General features: G+C 51.9%; 1 protein-coding gene across 19 annotated transcripts in view; it reads left to right on the top strand.

The window, feature by feature from the left end:
• The window catches only part of Nfasc (neurofascin), a 164023-nt gene that overhangs the window by 125460 nt on the left and 19147 nt on the right, over positions 1 to 19416 (top strand). For 8 of the 19 annotated variants that reach the window (XM_005005879.3, XM_013157892.3, XM_013157891.3 and 5 more), the window contains 8 exons: positions 525 to 595; positions 1812 to 2034; positions 3712 to 3827; positions 5868 to 6072; positions 7207 to 7329; positions 8310 to 8483; positions 10658 to 10672; positions 16004 to 16234. In XM_005005879.3, the coding sequence (XP_005005936.1) occupies positions 525 to 595; positions 1812 to 2034; positions 3712 to 3827; positions 5868 to 6072; positions 7207 to 7329; positions 8310 to 8483; positions 10658 to 10672; positions 16004 to 16234 (1158 nt within the window). The remainder of the gene's footprint in view (positions 1 to 524; positions 596 to 1811; positions 2035 to 3711; positions 3828 to 5867; positions 6073 to 7206; positions 7330 to 8309; positions 8484 to 10657; positions 10673 to 16003; positions 16235 to 19416) is intronic. The other 11 variants (XM_063240064.1, XM_013157894.3, XM_013157893.3 and 8 more) reach the window with 5 other exon arrangements.

Genomic DNA, 19416 nt, shown 5'->3' with positions numbered 1-19416 from the left:
ATATTATTAATGGTTCTTGATTGTCTGCTGAAAAGTCAAGAACTGTGGCAAAGATGCACAGTGGAAATGTATAATCCAGTGTTACATCAGATTCCTTCTCCTGATGTACTTAGGAAGTGTTTAGCTTTCTGAATCACAGAAACTCATCCAGGATGGAGATGCTCCCAAAAAAGATATGAAATGCCAGGGATAAAGCAGTCTGATCTGAAGCATATTGAGTGGATAATCCATGAGGGGATAATCTGCATTGAGTTGGCTTATTGACCACCCACAGTGTAGAAAGCCCACGATAAATGCTGTCTAGTAAGAGATTAAAACTGAAAGGAAATTAGCTCTGCTTTGGGAGTTTTAGTCTTAGGTAGCAAGGCATATCATGCACATGAGAAAAAGGGTGTTTGGGACGTACAGAAGCTGAGAAAAGCCAGAGCGTAAAAAGAACCAGCATGGGTGAGGAAGATGGGTCGCTTATTGTCCCCTGGAAAGGCACACACTGGACTTCAACTTTGTATCTGTTTGGGTTCCAGCGCCAGAGTCCAATCCCAGTGATGTGAAGGGAGAGGGGACCAGGAAGAACAACATGGAGATCACGTGGACGGTAGGAGGCGCTCCCCACCTGGCCCACACACAGGAATCCTCGCTCCTTGCACCCCGAACCACAGTGGTGGCCAGGCTTTAGAGCTGCTTTTGCTAGCTGCCCTTCTCTGAGTTGGGCATTCAAAAACCAAATAGGAGGTGTGTTCAGGAACAGGTACCAGAGAAGACAGAAATAGAAATAACCAAATCCAGTCTAGCAGAGCTTACAGAGAATGCTAGTAAGTGTCTGGTACCTGCTCAGGGAGGCTCTTCTTTGTTGGTCACAGAGTGGCTAGATGACATGAAGGGGCTGCCTCCCAGCCAGGAGAGACAAGTCCCTTCTTCATTGGCTACATTTTCCAAACCAGAATTGGGATGCATGATCTCCAAATGATTTTTTTTCCAAACTACTTCCGAGTCTGGGAGATACAAAGGCAGCCACCGACATATTAGCTGCAGCCCCAAGGAATGGAAACCAAGAGACGGGAGATGTTTGGAATCACCGCCATCTCTGTCTCTCTGAGGGCCTGGTCTCCAGCCACCTTGGCCAAACACAGTAACAGCTCCAGGCCGAACCCAAGATCAGAACATAGGGCCTCCAGCTCTGCCTGCTAGACTCTGACAGTGTGATTGCTGGGCCAGGTTCTTAGAGCATAAAGAAAAAGCTTGCACCCCTTAAAGGACCCTGATCTTTTGCAAACTGCGGGACAGACCTACATGGATTAGGTAGAACTAATGTCAGTTCTGGAATTTTGGGCTCATCAGCAGGCAGTATACCAAAATAAAGCCAAGAATCATCCTTTGCTAACTTTGGAGAAGGCCAGCTCACTGTTTGGCTTTTGTTGTACTGGCTCTTGTCCTAGAAAGGAACATTTACTAAAAATAAAGCCTTTGCTTCCTTTGTACTGACAAATGTGGGTGTCTCGGATAAAGCTTTAGTTATGGAAACTGTACATGCTGGGAGACTGAGGCAGGAGGATCACTATGAGTTCGAGGCCAACCTGTGCCCCTTAGGGAATTCAAGGCCAATTTGAACTGCATAGCGAGACCCTGTGTCAAAACATAAATAAATAAACCTCCCCACTCCGGGTTTTGGGACACTTAGCAGCGCTGTTTGAGGAGCTGGCCAGTGTTGGACAGGTTTGGGGCGGGTAGGAGACTTAGTACAGAAAGAGAGGGTGATAGTGGACTCAGTTCCTCACACCCTTTACCCTGCCTGTCTGTCTGTCCCTGTGCAGCCCATGAATGCCACTTCTGCCTTTGGACCCAACCTGCGCTACATTGTCAAGTGGAGGCGGAGGGAGACCCGAGAAACATGGAACAACGTGACGGTGTGGGGCTCTCGCTATGTGGTGGGGCAGACCCCTGTCTATGTGCCCTATGAGATCCGGGTCCAGGCCGAGAATGACTTCGGGAAAGGGCCAGAGCCTGACACTGTCATTGGCTACTCGGGAGAAGATTGTGAGTACCTGCCTATCCCCTCCTCTCCAGCAGGACCCTGCAGCCAGGCCATGCAAGGCCATTTGCAGGCCAGGAACCTCGAAGAGGGTCGAGGGAGGGCAGCTGGTTCCCAGAAAGAGAAGTACCCTACAGTGACTTACAGTGTTCAAGGGAGTGAGGATCATCTGACACAAGTTAGGATCACTGAATATTGTCACTGTCCAGCACTCACACTCTGTGCTTGTGAAAACTGAAGCCCAAAGAGAAAGTCCTGCTCCGTAGATACGATAGCATGCATCAGGCTTAGAAACAGTGCCCAGGTCTCTAGATTCCAAGCCAGGCACCTGTAGAAAGCCTCTTTCTATCCATCCCTAAGAGCTGTCTGTCACTCAACACCTCAAGGAAGCTGAGCCGAAAGCTGGACTCCACCTGTGGGCAGTGTGAGCTCTGAGCGATGTGGAGGTCTCCAGAGCAGTCACCTGTCAGCACTCCCAGTGCTGCTTCCAGCCTTGAAACTGAGCATAAAAAGAGTTCTTTGGAGATGGCAGGGATAAAGCAAGGTGTTAAATGTGTCCTTAGCAGTGTGTGCCTGGCTACCCAGAGGGTGGCAGCCCCTCTGTGCCCAGCATTCAGGTCCGCAGGCTTCTGAGCAAAGCGGGTTGGTCAGTCCCCTCCTGGCTCAGGGCAACCCTGGCCCCATTAGGTCTGTACCAATCCAAGAAGAGAGTGTGGCAGTGGAGGGGAGCAGAAGGAAGGGAAGAGGGAGCAGCCTGGGGAAAGTGGACTCAGAAGGAGCAGTGCTGGGCCCAGAGTAGGGCCAGACGTAGCAGATGTGAAGGCCGAGCCTCGAGGTGACCAGGGCCTGGACCCACTGGAGATGAGACAAGGGGTTATCCCCTGCTCACCTCAACTTCCAGGCAGGGATCCAGTGGAAATGCTGGATGGTAAGTGTGCATAGGAAGTTCCTGGCCAGGGGCTTCCTGGACCACCCCAGTTTTCCATCTGCTGTGGGGCCTGTGGATTAGAGGGCGGAGCAGCCACGCTTCTGGAGTAGAGAAGAGAATGGAGGAGGGGATGCTTCTCTCTTCCCAGGGGTTTGCAGGCTCAGACTCACCTCCCGAATGAGGTTAGGTCATCCCCAGTCTGTAATGCTTCGTGCTGACAGAACACAGGTGACACTCAAAAGGGACCATTGACAGTGTGTGGACAGGCTTAGAGGGCACACTGCAAGACACATGAACCTCCTCAAGGCTGGCAGCCTACGTGCCACTCAGCCTGGGTGGCTAGGGAGGGAGACGGCACCCTGACCCGTGAAGATCATTCTATGGAGTGTGGGCTTGGCTGGAAGAGTGCCAGGATGTCAGTCTGCAGCCCAGCAAAGAGAGAGCCAAGGACAGTGACAAGAACAAGCCAGGGGGACTTCTGGGAACAAGGGAGTCAGCAGGTGAGATCTAGAGAGAGTAGCTGACCAGGTCACAGGGTAGATGGAGGAGGGTGGAGAGTGGACAGGACACAGGCCCCCTCTTGCCCTAAGCCTCCTCCATTTCTGTAAGTGTAGTCTGACAGGAGATACAGCCCTCCCCCACAGAAGTCCCCAGCATCCAGTGGGATGGGGCAGGCCAGCACAAAACATGTCGGGGGATGGAGGAGCCAAGGGCCAGCCCTGCCTGTTTAACCCACTCTCCCAACACATTGCAGATCCCCGGGCTGCGCCCACTGACGTTAAGGTCCGGGTCCTGAACAGCACAGCCATCGGCCTGCAGTGGAACCGAGTCTACTCCGACACGGTCCAGGGCCAGCTCCGAGAGTACCGAGTGAGGAGCCACTCCCAATCCCCTAACAGCCTGGTGCACTAACTAAGGCGAGGCCTAGCAGAGATGGGGTGCAGGGCACTAGGCAAATTTATAGGATCCACAGTTGAGTCAAGGTGATGTCTAAGATGAGCTGTTCAAAAATTGCTCACAAAAAAATACGTATACAGTCATGGATCACTGAATGCCAGGGGCGTGTCCTGGGAAATGCATCATTAGGCAGTCCGGTCATTGTGCCAGCTTCAGAGTATACTGGCACAAACTTCCCTGGTGTAAATCTGTCACTCAGGGTGGCCTCTTGAGGCAGTCAAGGAACACATTAAACACAGCTCTGTGCGCTGTTGCCAGTATAACACAGCATACTGTGGTACAGGAAAGGCTTTTTAGAGAAGGATTAAAAAGCATAAATAATGATGAAAAAGTGCACTATAGTAAATACATAATCCCACTCAACGGTTGTTTATTATCTTTACTAAATACTGTGAACTGCACAGAACGGTAAGTGCTGCACTGTTACAGGCCTGGCCCTGCAGTGGGTTTGTTTGTGCTGGCATCGTCACAGATGTGAATGATGCATTGCAGTGTGACGTTCTCATGGCTATGATGTTACCAGGAGATATGACGTTTTCAGCCCTGCTGTAATCTTCTGTGTGGCTCATGACTGTGTACGTATGCTCACACCCACGTAAGTCTTGCAAAGGAACTGCTGGGAGATTCAGCTCAGCGGAAATCCCTGTGAGAGGTGATGGGTTTGGGCTGACGAGGGGTGGCACATGTGTTCGTCATGTATGCAGAGTTAAGACTGCAGTGAGCTCCATCCCGACCCCCAAGGCCTCTGCTGGACTGTTTGCCTCCCCGGTGGCTCCAAAAAGCCACCACTAATAGGCAAAGCCACTGAAAGAGTGCAAGCACCTGCCCTGTTGCCACAGCCAAGTCAGGGTTCCGCAGCAGGCGGGGAGTCGAGCCCTTGCCTTCCGGTTCTGCCCAGGCTCCTGACTTTGGAACGGTTCACAGAGATGGGAGAGAAAACCCAGGGTTTGCACAGCTCTCGCTGTATTTCAAGTGGGCTGGCAAGTACGAGAAGCTGTAACCCTGGGTTAATGCTGAGTCTCTGGCCTCAGAGGTCATCGGGAGGTGGCTGATGGTGAAAAGGATCAGTCTCCTCTTGGAAAGACTTTGAAACAGGAGAAGGAAGGCACTTGAGAGAGTGCCTTTGCCTATTGCCTGGATCTTTTTCCGGCTAACGCTCCCATCGGGTCCCCTTTGTCTGGACTTCTTCCTTACTTTGCTCTGGGCAGCATGGGTGACACTGCTGTCACAGCCTGACCTACCGCTTCCTTCCCACTGCTAATTACCTCCACTGCACCCTGTGATACTACCATCTTTCATAGCCACCCTGTCCCACCCAAAGTCTGCCACCATGCGGCCCCACATCCGTCTGACTTGGACATGTGACTGTCCCTTGGGTATGTGTCTGTCTCATCTCTAAAGGTCTTCAAACAATAGAAAAAGAAACTGTTTGGCTTCAAAGGATTAAACCAGCCTTTGCTCACACTCCAACTTCCCGGGGTAACCTGCTGCTTGTCAACGCCTGTCTGCTGCCAATCTAAACTGTACTAATCAACTCAAGGTGATGTGGTCTTTGAGCCTAGACAGAACTTTTCATGCTGGACTCCCTGGCTCCTATTGGTGGTTCCAGCCTGGACTCCTTGTGCAACATGTTACCCAGCTTGGAAATAAATCTTACGATGCATGAGGCAGCTCAGATCTAATTGTGCCCAGTTTACCCATTTCCTAAAGAGGTGGCCATGGCCCTGCAAATGAGTGAAACCACAGCCCTATTTCTCATTTGGCGTAAATTCACATTAACCAGTGGCTAATGAGGGAGTACTCTAAGGCTGCTCCCCCAGCCCTGTGTGGAACTGATGAGATCATTTGGGACTTGGAGCCTGTAGTGAAAAAGGAAGACCGGTCACTGCCACCACCACTAACCACTAACCCGATGTGCTGCCCGACCCCTCACCAGCCTGCCTCTTCCCAAAGGCCTACTACTGGAGGGAAAGCAGCTTGCTGAAGAACCTGTGGGTGTCTCAGAAGAGGCAGCAAGCCAGTTTCTCCAGTGACCGCACTCGGGGTGTGGTGGGCCGCCTCTTCCCCTACAGCAACTACAAGCTGGAGATGGTTGTGGTCAATGGGAGAGGTGATGGGCCCCGCAGTGAGACCAAGGAGTTCACCACCCCGGAAGGAGGTAGGTGTGACCTGTGGTTCTGCTGGGTGGGCAGGACAAGAGTAGCACGTGCTGATGGGCCTGGAGCAGCCCCAGTGTGGCTGGGCACGAGCAGCACACAGTGACCTCAGTGTGGCCTCAAGGAGCTGATGACCTGCAGGCCGAGTGGCCCACCATTGTCACAGAGTTCTCCACCACCAAGGTGGCCTGTTCTGGAAGGAGGTTATATCTCAAGAGAAGCCATGTGTGGTCTGCTGGTGGGATTCCAGATGGGCTTGCAGACTGACCCCAAGAGACTGCAGAGCCCGAGCTGCCCCAGCACTGTCCCGACTTCCTGGATGACTTGTCTGCCGGCTCCTAAGATCTCAGCCAGTTCTCTCCCCACATCTCCAAGCAGCACCTGTGGAGTAGCCTGCGTGGGAGGCTCTACTTCCCTCCCCCAACAAGCATGTGGCTTGACCTAATCCGGGGTGCAGATTATCTGCAAAGTTCGAGTCGCCTCTTCTCTTTCCAGGCCTCTCTTACCTACTTTGCATTTGCTTTGGCTTCTGTTTCTCCTCCTCCCTCCTTCATCTTTATTTCTCATTTTCCTTTTCTCCAGCCTCCTTTACCTGCTCCTGTGTTCTTCTTCATGTTTATTTTATCCGTGTCTTTCCCTGCTCCTCAAGTTGATTTTCATCATCAGCCTCTCCCCATCACTCCTGCTCCCCATTCCAAGTGCTCCCTCCTGATTTCTTCCTCCTCCTCTGACCTCACCATCTTCCACTCAGAAGCCTGGGCCCACTGTCCGGACCCAGAAGTGGAATCTTTGAGGATTTGGAAGAGAGCTGCAGTGGGTTTCTACCTGGAGATGCTCTGCTGGATTGGAGGCTCCATTGCAGGACTGGAGCCTAACATCTGCCAGGCTCTTTGTTGGAGGAAAACTCGGTCTACTTCCCCCATTTCAGGAACAAAGTCTAAACCAGACCAAGCATCACAAGGCAGAGGATTTCCAGGGTGGGGCAGTGGGCCCCGCCCCACGTCTTCCTCCAGGTTCTGCTGCAGCAACCTCCAGCATGAGGTCAATGCCTTCATCCTGTGCTTTCTTTTTGTGTTTTCCTTATCCTCCCTGCCCTCCTCTCCCCCGTGTCCCCTGCTCTCTCCTCCTTCCCCAAGTACCCAGTGCCCCTAGGCGTTTCCGAGTCCGGCAGCCCAACCTGGAGACAATCAACCTGGAGTGGGACCATCCGGAACACCCCAACGGGATCCTGACGGGATATACCCTCAGATACGTGGCCTGTATGTTCTGTCCCTCATTCTCTGAGATGCTCTGAGAAACCACATGTTCTCCCCACCTACACCAAGGAAGTGAGGTAGAAAGGCAGAGAGCATGGTGGAGGGTCAGAGGGGACAAGGAAAGCGGCCCACAAGTTACCAGAGTCAGGTGCAGCCCAGTCCACACTCTGTGCACACAGCCTTGGTGGCAGTGAGGAAACTAGTCTTGCAAGTAGGGTGCAGGAAATACTTGTCTAATGAGGATGACAACCTGGCCTTAGAGATCTTACAGTCCCCAGTGGCTCCAGGTCCAGGAGAGAAGAAAGTTGCTCATCCAGTGGAGCAGACAGTGTGTGTGTGGACAGCCAGGGGACACCTTAAGAAAGTGTCATTTGTGTAATGTGGCTGTGTGTGGAACAGCCCGGCAACTTTGGAGTTACTCAAATCAGGGGCCTGGAGCAGAAAGACCTCTCCTTGGGATCTCAGTGTCACCATGCAGGCGTGTCATCACATAGGAAAATCACCAAGACTCCTAGTGTATGCAGTGTTGTACCTCACTGAGGAACTCAAAGGGCCAGTACTGAACTGTTAAAAGTTTTAATAGCCATTCGTGTGTTTATGTGCTATTCTGAATCTACCTCTAACTCCTCTGCCTTGGAGGCATATTGATTGCCATTTGCAAGAGGCATTAACAGTCAGAAGCCCTGGTGGGTTTGCCTCACTTCTGTTTGAGTGGAAGGAGAGAAAAGATTTGTCAGCCCCATGACTTTGTAGCAAGCTGGAGACAGTGGGCTTAAGAAGAAGCCCTGGCCCTCGAGGTGGTGAGCACAGAGCAGAGAGGGAGCAGGAACCAAGCCTCTGCCTTCCAAACCAGCCTGGAAAGTCACCAGCAGGGGCCACCATTCCCTTTGCAGAAAGTCAGGAAGGTATTCTTCCAGCTCCAGATTAAAGAACCCATTGAGCAAACACTGCTAAATTTCTGTTCCACTTCCCTCTCTCCCCAGTTAATGGAACCAAATTGGGAAAACAGATAGTGGAAAACTTCTCTCCCAACCAGACCAAGTTCTCCCTGCAGAGATCAGACCCTGTGTCACGCTACCGCTTTACCCTCAGCGCCAGGACACAGGTGGGCTCCGGAGAAGCAGTTACGGAGGAGTCTCCAGCACCTCCCAATGAAGGTAAGTCCATGGGGGAGAGCTGGGCCTGGCCCTCTGGGATGGAGAGGGTGTGAAGCTGTAGATTCTCAAGCCCCTGACAGAGCCAGCCTGTTCCAGTGCTGAGACAGAAGTGCAGTGCTGTATCTGGAGAACTTGGATCTCACCAGACCTGGGCCCCATGTTACCTTGAAATGCTCAGCTATTTACCATGGACCCTCTTACCTTTTTGCAGAGGAGGAAGGAAGAGAGAGGAGAGGGAAGGAGGCAAGGGAAACTTTGTTGAAAGTAAATATTCTGGTAACCCCCAAAGAACAGTGGAACTTCTCATCCCAAGAGGGAAACAGGAATATGACTGGGAATGCTCCATGAGCACTCAGCGGGCCACCCTTCTTCCCCCAAGGGTCCGTGAGGCCAGGAGCTAGGGGAAAAGGCCAGCGTTGAAGCTGCTTGCCCAGATTGTGAGTAGAATAGGGAATGTTTCTCCTTGCACCATGAATTGGACGAAGTTTCAGGTTGCAGAGAGAAAAGGGGCTGCGAAACAGCCCTTTGCCAAGGCAGGTTTAGAAGGAACGACTGGGCTTATCTCCTGGGTCCTGGTGTGCTCCTGCAGCCGTGTCCCCTGCCAGAGCTGCACTGCCCTAGGATACCACTAGGAGGTGCTCCAGGCTCACCCTCACAGATGTCCATGGGAACCTTCCAGGTGTGCAAGACTGCAAAGACCTCAGTATTAACAGACCTCTGTGAAAAGATAGGGACCCTTCTGCCTCTCAAGAGGTACACTGATCTATGCAAACATTCATTCCTTGGGTACTCATGGTGCACTGCACCAGAAACGAGGAACACAAAGGTTCATACAGTGCAGAGACAGCCAAAAGAGTATCTAGTTGTCTACCAAGTGAAGGGAATGCAGTGGCAGCCAGAGGAATGGCACACAGTCCGCAGGAGGGACCCCAAAGAGAAGCACTGTGCTTAGGTATTCCCCCGGGGCTGGCAAGTTATCATGTCTGCTACTCTCCCATGAAGGCTCAGGTACCACAAGTACCTAAACCTGACCTGGAGAGTGTCTCCTGGGCAATTCCCCACCACCATCCCAGATCATGGTGCCTCCTGCTCTGCCGCCCTGGCCAAAGCTTCTCATGCAGTTATAGCCACCGCCCTGCACACCTCTCAGTACCGAGGCAGGGGAGAGGTGCTGGCAGAAGCCAGAGAAGGGCTGTCATCTTCTCTGTGTCCCTCTCTGGTCTTACAAATCAATAATCACAAGCTCCCCTCCTGGAGTACTCACACACACACACACACACACACACACACACACACACACGCATCAGGCACTCAGGAAGTTCATTAGGGCTGAGGGACTTTAGGTCAGTGACTGATACAGTCTTTTCCCAAAGGCCAGTCCCGAGGCACTTTCTCAACAGAGGGCCTCTTCCCACCTCCTATAGTACAGCAAACAAAACACCATTGTCCAGCTCCAGTGGCCACCAGCCCCAGGAGACAAAAGAACAGAGAGATTTTCTTCTCAACCTACAGATCTGCAGAAAATTCAGGGATTTGTTTTCGTGTCCACACTTGGGTTTCTAATTTTATAAGGAACAGGTGGTAGGAAGTACTGGAACACTGGGAGGCCAGATCAGTCCCCATGCTTTGGAAGACTTACATGGAGTTCAGGAAACAGGTGACGCTAGCCACATGTGGTCCCCCTCACCTGTCTGCTCCAACAGCACCTTCCTGAAAAGGCTCAGGAACCACCCTCTTGAATGGGGTGGTTCCACCACCTACACCTTGCACATTTTATTCCTGGCATCCAGAGGGCCACCCAGTCCAGCCAGGGCAGGACGCAGCCTTGGTAGAAGAATTGAGCACGCAGCATTCTGGGTATAGTGTCTCTGCTGCTACCACTTAGGTGATTGTTCCTTGAATATGGAGTAAACACAGGTTATATTAGAAAAGTCTTCAAGACTCAGGTGTAAAAGTAGGTAGGTTCCTGCCTGACCCCAGGTGGGTCAACCATCACCCTGAGTGTCAGCTGACACCCCCAAAGGCAGCAACCAGTGGCTGGGCGCACATCCAGGTCAGCTATGCGCCAGGCCCTCTCTGCTTGCTTATCCTGTGGTTTCACCTGTGCTCTGTTTTCTCTTCCTTTTCTCATCCTCTCTCCCTCTCTCTGGTCATCTTGGGTGCTGTGTCTGAAGCTACTCCAACCGCAGGTACCGTACCAACAGCAGAGGTAACTGGCATGGCATGGGGCAGCACAGGTAGAGAACAGCCAGGGTGGAGCAGGAGGTAGAGGCTTGGGCCAAAAGCATGCCCTAGAATCACCCTTTCAGTGGTGGGAAGCCAGACAGACCTGCGCGGAGTGGGTGTATGCAACACAAACCAGAGAAAAGTAAGCCTGCTCTGTTCATTTAATCCTTGCCCCCTCCTGAAAAGGAGAGTGGCTTGGTAGGGGTCCCCCCTTGGACTTCTGGCCTGCTCTCTGTTGTTGCAACTTTTCCTGAGGCTGAGTGATTACTTCCTGTACACAGCCTGAGCCTTCCTGAGCTTGCCAGCCCAGAATACAGAGCTGGCCCTAGGAGGCCTGCTGGAGCAGGGGCAGCTGGCTCCAGGTCAGGCCACCATGCCCTGAAAGGGTGAGCGCGCTATGCATGCCAGCTATGCATCCTGCATGGGGGCCCCAGCACCAGATCTGCCAGCTGCCTTGGGCTCTGGCCAGTGAGAACAAGCATGCATGTCCATGAGTAGGACCAGGTGCTCCAGGACCTGGAGTCTCAGGGTACACTGTGGGCAGATGGTTCCCTCTCCCCTGCGGTTCTCAGTCTGTAACATTAAGAAGTCTCCACTCTCTGGGTCTGAGCAGAAGAGCTACTGCAGAAACCAGGGGCTGGGCAGGCAGGTCCTGGCTTAGGAGTTGACCTGCTTACCATGTTCTTCTGTAGTCCTTGTGTTGTGGGTTTAAGGACTATCAAAGGAGTTGTCACTACAGACACCTTGTCCCTAATCTAGAAAAGTGATACAGGAAATGCAAGGCTCCTTTCCTGGCCTTCCTCTGAGCTGCACTGTTTCAGGTGGGAAATGAACCCAGGGTTTTCTGGTGGTGCAGAGGCTGTGAACGTGGCTCACCACTGCCTCCCTAAATAAGCTGGAGGTGTGGGGAAAGCTGAGTAGCAGCTGAGGACCCAAGGCTCAGCACTGGGAAAGGGTGCCACCTTGCCTGGTTTGGTTCCTCCCCACCTTTGCCCATTTGTCTCCCCGCCCCCTTTCTAGGTTTGATTCTATTTCTGTTGCACACCCTGCTTCCTTGAGTTTGCATATGTTTTGCCAGATCTGTAGGTGGTAAGCAGCCTTGTCTTTCCCTCCAGCAGGTCTCTTCACCCCCTCCACCCCCGATAACCCAGACCAGCCTGGGCCCAGGGGCCCCTCACAGGTCGGCACACCTCTGCTCAAGCCCAAGAGATTGTCCAGGGTCAGGGAACCAGGGAGAAAGCAATCCTTGCTATGCTGGGGGCTCTCCTGATTTTCTGATTCAAGTTCCGATGAGTCTGTCCCGCGACTATTATAGCAGATGCTCAGGGCAGCCTAAGTGGGGACCCAGGGATGACACCAGCCATGTCAGCTCAATGCTCATTGGTCAAGCAGCTCCTTATCTACCTCCCCCGTTCTGGCACATTGGAACCCAACACAGGTGGGTCCAGCAGCAGGGAGTCTACCTTGGTCAGTGGACATCTGTGCCAGCCTGTACTGCCCTTTCAGAAATGGCAATTGTGAGAGAGATGAGAGGTGTTATTCTGAACACCCCATTCCTACTTCCATTTAGAAAAGATGCAAACTCATCTTGTTCTAAAGAATGATCTCAGGGTCTCTGTCCATCAATCAAGTGTGTTTGTAAGGCTCAGCTTCCATGTATCAGGCTGGTGAAGGCAGATTGCACTTTTTTGGACAAGAGATGGGCTGATAATATCAGATGTTTTTGGCTTTGCATGCATGAGAACCTTCTGTACAGTCTGTAGGTGCCAGCAATGGAGCTCAGGTTGTGTGTTTGTGATGTGAGAGCCCAGCTTCCAGCCCACCACTCGCCTCCCGCTCATTCTTTCCAAACCTGGGCCCTTTTACCCTAAACTGAAGATAATCCCTCACATCCACCTGTATCTGCAGTCTGTTCAGATTGCTGCCCATCTGTCTGACAATCTGTGATTTGGCCAGGATGGATCATACCATGTGGACGTTTTTGGACTGAGCATTCCACCTTGGAATGTCTGGAAACTTCTGTCCTTGGCTTTGACTCAGCTCAGATCTGCAAATGCTTGGTGGGCTCTAGATGGATGCACAGCTCCATGGCAAGCTTTGGGGACAGAAATGAATGAGACCTGTCATCTCCACAGTTTTCTCCATCTCCTACAAAGTACTTCCAAATTCCAGTAGGGAATCCTTGGCCAAGGCCGGAGTACCTTCCAGTGGGCATGCGGCCTCCCATGGGCCTGGCAGTGCCTTTGCTGTGGCAGGGCCCTGTGCTTCAAGCTTTGGCTTGCCCTAGATGCCCCCTTAGATAATGAGGGGCCCTGCACCATATTCTCAGCTACCAGACTAGTGATCTCCACCAAACAATGACCAGGGTTGCCAAGTCCATACATCCTGCTGTGGCTGGAAATGACACCCTCACCCAGAGACATGGCTGCTCCGGGTCTTACTGACCCTCTCATTTCCACAACTCAGCCCAGGGGCTGAAGTGATCTCTGTGTCAATGGGCCCCAGTAGGGGGTGGGAAAAGCTTGACTCCCTTTCCCATCTGTCCTGACAGCTCCTGCCCCTGACCCTGCAGTGCTTTCTCTCAGGTCTCTTGCCTCTGTCCTCCTCGGATCAGAGACTCATTAATTCACCAGCTGTGACCTCAGCCAGCTGAGGTTGTGTCCTCCGGTGAGCATCCTGGGGGGCCACCTAGACAGTGATTCCGTTCCTTTCTCCCCTTTAGCTGTTGTGATTTTTGCCTTTGAGCTGGAGAGAAAGTAGCTAGGCAGCCACCGCCAGAAAGAACCAATTTCTTCCCACACACTTGACAAAAGTGGCCGTGAGTGGTGGGGACAAGGTGGTCTGGAAGCACTGCCAGAGTTGCTTCTCCTTTTTGTCTGATCAGCATTGCCAAGTGAGGAACACACTCTAGCCCAGTGATGGCGAACCCTTTAGAGACTGAGTGTCCAGACTGCAACTCAAAACCTACGTATTTATTGCAAAGTGCCAACACTGCCGCTGTGTGCACTGTTATCCAGTGCTTGGCTACTGGGGTGGTGTTGGGTGGCTTGACTGGCATGCCTTGCCCATGAGAAGGCCCACATGCTTAGGTTCACTACCACTGTGTCTTTCCTCTCTCCACATCTCTGGGCAGCACCCAGGCATGGTGCAAGGGGGCAGGCGTGGATGTGTGTATCTCTGCTTGCATGAGAACCAAGAGCTGTGTGAAAGTATGTGTAGCTCTGAGGCCAGTTGACTTGGATCTGGGGGCCTGGGAATGTTCATCTCTGGAAATGGGAGAAAGGAAGCACAGGACCTGAACCAGGGAGTGATTTCTAATGATGCATTTAGACAATCATTGGAAGGGCCTCAGTGAGCATCTTATCTGCCAGGAATTATTAGAAATATACAAAAGAAAGGAATATACTACTGATACAGGGCTAAATTGGAGCAGTCCTGCTCTGAGGAACAAGCAGCCTCTCCCAGCTTGCCTCTCCCAGCACTGAGCAGGAGGAGGAGCTGTGGGTGTTCAGGACAGTGGTGCAGCATGGTCCAGGCCTAAGGAGCTGACCCTCACCCTGGGGGTCTCCCAAGCTGCCTGGGGTGAGAGGGACATGCACATGAGCAACGTGACAGGCGGGACATGTACAGCCTCTCAGGCTGTGTCCAGCACTGAGCATACATTACAGACCTGGGCCCCCCTTGGACTAGGTATAAATGAAGACAGAATTCCCCACACTAGCCTTCCTGGTGTCTGAGCATTGTCTAGGGTTTGGGAAATGCTGCTTTGTTGGCTTTGAACTGGCCCAGGAATCTCTGCAGTGTGTGGGGTACAGTCAGCACCCCTGTGTGACTTCTGTAGTCACCACCCAAGGGGCCAGTAGATCTCTGATCTTCTCAGCTGGGAGAGACAGGGACCCTAGAAACCTTCCCTTCTCCTCTCTGGGGGACTTGCAGTGTCAGAGGTCTAGGGGAATGAAAGGGCTTTTGTTGGTTAGGCTCTGGTAAAAAGGCTCAGGATCACTTGATTCTCCTTTGTTGAAAGCTCTGTAGCAATTTGCTGTCTCGGGCTTCCCTGTCTGGCCTAACCGCTTTCTATAGGAGTGGGAAGGGTAAGGGGATTTTTTTTTCTGAACTCAGGGAGACTTAAAACAGGGTGTGATGTCACTATTCGTTGGGAGTTAGAGTTACCCATTTATGTCTGAGGCTCCTGACCACTTACTACCCATTAAAACTGGAAGATACTCTCTTGTCAGATCATAGGAGTACAGAGAGGAAAGGTCGCACTGCCTCTCTCTGATATCCACCATCATTCTTCACCATTCTTAGCTTCTGCAAAATCTGAACTGGAGGTAAGGATGGAGAATCCTTCATTAATGTCCATGTCCCTACTAGAGAAGGAAGGCGGACCTGAGAAAATGTTGTCATATACACATACCCAGTCCCCCCAGGACCAACCAGCCTCAGATAACTATGAGTGGAAGATGGAGCTATGAGAGGGAGCCAAGTCTGACCTGCCCTGTGCCCCAGGTGATGATTTAGGCAGAAAAGAAGCCCAGCGCATGGCTTACTCGCAGCTGGGGTTTCCTTGTCATCTGTGGAAGATAGTGTTACCAAGCACCAGCCACAGTGTGAGGCCACCAGTGCCCCTGTTCCCAGGTTCTAAAGCATACAGAATGGACTTGGGGTACCTGGGCCTCAAATTTCCCAGAGAGAAAGGTGGTTATCAGAGGGCAATTGCAGGAAGTGAAAGGTGGAGCTCAGTATGACCAGGCACCTTGCAAAATGTGGCCCCATCCCCTACCTCCACCCCTGCAAGCAGGACCCATTCTCTCTGTGCCACTGGTCTGGGTGACTGGTAGAACAAAAAGAAGATAAAAATGACTTTGAGCTCCCTGAGCCCCTGCAGGCTGGGGCTCCCCACCTCTGAGGCCAGGGCTCCAGGGCTGGACCCAACTGGTGCTACTGGGGCCTGTGTTTGGGTGGCATTTGGCTAGGACTCCGTGCCATCCCTGGGATTTGAGTGATTTCAGCGCGTGCCGCCCCCGTCCTCAGCTGGCTGCATGTGGGTGCTTTGAACCGCATGGACCATGAGAAGAAAATGAACTGCACAGCGGGCTTCATTCTCTTCCTTTCCCATGGTTGTGTCTGCGCTGGTTGTGCTCCGCCTCAGCCAGTTAGTGTGTGATGCTTGGGGAGGCTTCTGATTTCCAGTGCCCTCTTCCTGGGCTGCCTGCCTTGCACATGGGGGCCGAGTGTGCAGGCAGGGCACAGCCAAACCAACCGGACGTGGCTGTTTTACATTTCCCTCTCAGCACCTCCCACGTTGCCCCCGCCTACCGAGGGTGCGATAGGCACTGCGAGCAGTACTGATGCTACTGCCGCTGCTGCCACCACTGAAGCCACAACAGTCCCCATCATCCCAACTGTCGTACCTACCACCATCGCCACAACCACCGTCGCCACAACTACTACAACCACTGCTGCCACCACCACCACGGAGAGTCCTCCCACCACCGGCACCAGGAGTAAGATGCAGGAATCCGGTATTGCCCCACTCCCTCTCCCCTCTGCCACCTCCCAGTTGACCCAGGAAACAGGCACCCGGCTTCCCCAGCTGGGAGGCAGGGTCTGCAGTGGCGTTACCAGTGCCTTCTTTAGTGTTATCTGCAAGCTCTGCCTGGTGGTCAGAAGCTCAGGACTCCACCATTCACCACCCCACACCCCAGCCTCCAGTCCCTGCCCTCAAACACAGGGTGTTCCAACGGGACCCCCGGGCACAGATGTGGGGCTGGCTCCAAATACATGTCACAGGCAGCTAGGACTGAGAAGGGAAGGAGTGACGGGAAGGGAAAGACCTGGTGCTGTGCAGCCAGCCCGAGAGAGCTTTGGGCTCCAACCATGTCCCTATCTAGTCTTTAGGATCAGCAGCTCTGTTCCTGGAAGTCCTGCTCCTTTCTTGTCTCTCTTCCCCCAGGAATTTTTAAAGACTTTCCTTTTAAAAAGTTGGGATGGGGATGGTGGTACATACTCATAATCTCAGCTGCTTGGGAGATGAGAGAGGAGGATCACAAATTTAGGGCACTGAGTGAGATCATCTCAAAATTTTAAAAAAAAATGTTTAAAGAGCTAGGGATGTAGCTTAGTGGTAGAGCGCTTGCCTAGCGTGCATAAGGCCCTGGGTTCCACTTCCAGCACTGACCACCTCCCCCACGCCCAAAGAAAAGGAAAGGAAAAGAAAAAAAGGTCTGAGATTCCAGGAAAATGGTGTTGCTAGGTCATGATGCCACATAGGCTACAGGTGCTCCCATGTTCCCTGAGCTCTCAGATGCACTCAGCGAGAGAAAACGGCAGCCTTTCCAGGGCTCCTGCCCTGGGGAACTAGGAGACTGCATTGCACAGCCAGGCCAGGAAGCCCTGCCCTTCGGGTGTGAAGACATCTGGGAGATTCAGCGGTATTTCTGAACACCCAACATCAAACAGTCTTAGCCCCACAGAGAAGAGTGTGCCTGGCTTCCCAAGGCCCTGGCCAGCTGCACAGTCAGCAGGAAGCAGCCTTCAAGGCCAGCAGAGGCCCCCAGCACGCCTTCCAGCAGACTTGTAGCCCCCACCCTTCACTCGCCCGGCTTCCTGGGAGTATTTGATTTAACTCAGTTGCATCGTTAGTAAGGAGAGGGGGATTCACAGCTGCCATCCACCTCAAATATTAAAAACCAGTTTGTTTTCAAGGTACACTAGCTAGGACTTAAACAACCTGCACTGAGGGAAACGCTGACTGAGAAGGCACTTTCTAGATTGTTAGAGGCTGCCTTCAGCAGTGACCTGGTGATTGGTATTCTTTGGGGCTGCAGTGAGGCCTGTGTCATTAAGTGGGACTTTGTGTCCTAGAGAACTTGGAATTTGCAGAAAAGCTCCAAGAAAGGAGTAATGGGATCTTACTCCCCAGAAAACACTTACCTGTTTCTGGAAAGATCTGCCTTGTTGCTACTTGGGGCTCACTTAGTACCCTCACTCCAAGTTTTTGTCCTGGCTGAAACACTACAGAGGAGCTGTCCGTGGTCCTGATCTTATCAAGAGCTTGGGGACATTCTTCAGGCACCCCTACTTCCCTTGACAAGGTAGCATCGCACTGCTGCCCAGGACATCTTAAACGAATTTTCGTCTTTATCACATCTTACATCTTAGAAGCCTCATAATTTACCTTTCAAGGAGTGATGTGGGCCTTTTGTCTTCAAAATGTCTTTCTAGATTTCAAGGATATTTGTACCTCTTACATACCAGGACTCAGTGGAACAACACATGCTTCCCCTTCTTGACCCTTTTTGTCTTTATAGTTACTGATCACTTATGCCTGTTTTTCTCTTCAAACTTTCCAGTTCTTTAGTGGCCATCACCTTGGTCCCTGTGTATGATGGTGCTTTCACCCGCTTCCCACCTCTAAATACTTCGGATTTCCCACTGTTTGTCCTTTCCTGAAAGCATTTCCCTTTAGAACAGCCAGATTTTGGTCAATATTGCCTTAGGAACCAAACTGCTTAAATGTAAATTCTCTAGCTAGTTTATAGGGTTCAGGGCTAAAGAGTAAGTAAGTCAAATCCTCAAATCATAGCTGATCATTCATTCTTGTTATCAAGAGCTATGAGATTCCAAGGCACTGGGATTGAAGGGATTTAAACAACCAACCCCCCTGAAACACCTGACAGACAAGTGAAGAAGCCTGGCTTCTGCCTCCCCATGCAGAATGCCCTGCAGTGCCATTAGAAAGCTTTCGTGTGGCCCTCGCCTAACATGCCTTGTGTTCACCTTGGGCAACCAGCACCTGACAAGGTTGTAGTAAAAAGACGCTGCTTTGAAGTGAAAATGAGGAAATCTTTTATCACTGTCCCAGCTGTGCCGACTCAGTCACATGTCAAGGAGATAATGAATAAATGCATCACCGGTGCACTGGTGCACTCTGTTCATTTATTTTTGACAAGTGATTTGGTGACAGTGCCCCCCTTGCATGCTAATAAAATATACAGGAGCCACACTTGTAAAGTCTTTGAAGCACCAGGTCTCGTGCTAGCCCTCCACTATTAGATCTTTGCTGGAAAATGGGGTAATCAGACTGCTGGGACTCTTGAAAAGTGACCATATTTGAGATTAGAACCATTCCCTTATACACAGGTTTCAGACAGCTCTCATAGCAGGTAGACAAAGGGCTTACACTGTCTTTATGTACTTGGGACCCTGGGATTCTAGGCCTCAGCTCACTGTAGGAAATCTCAAGTCATTGCTGTAATACCATCCACCTGTCGCTGGCCAAGAGCAACCACAGGGTCCTCAGTCCAGAGACCCCTGCCTGGATTCCCATCCTCCTCCTCCAGCTGCAGAAGCCCAGGAGCATTTCACACGTTTGGTCCTGTTCTTGTTGCACACGGCATCACAATTCTGGCTTTTGGTGGTGCTAGGGGCGAACCCTAGGAGTGATCAAATCCACGTAGAAGACAAGCACGCTAGCTCTGAGCTGTACCCGCAGCCCTGCTTGCTTGACCTCCAAAGACAACCCTTCTTCTTCCTGTAGAACTTCCATGGCTAAGGGGAAAGAGGCTTGTACATTTGGCCCTCTGTCAGTGTCCTGACTATGGCACCATTTAGTGACCCATTTCCTTGCACTGTTCAAATCTATGATAAAGGATCTAAGAAAGAAACAAGCCAAGTTAGAGTCGCAGACGGCGTAGATCCAGAC

This window comes from Cavia porcellus, unplaced genomic scaffold (assembly GCF_034190915.1).
Source record: "Cavia porcellus strain 051 isolate PalLab524CR breed Dunkin Hartley unplaced genomic scaffold, mCavPor4.1 scaffold_29, whole genome shotgun sequence".
NCBI classification, from domain to species: Eukaryota; Metazoa; Chordata; class Mammalia; order Rodentia; family Caviidae; genus Cavia; species Cavia porcellus.
The sequence above is the reverse complement of the archived record's forward strand: the minus strand, read 5'-3'. Positions and strand labels throughout refer to the sequence as shown.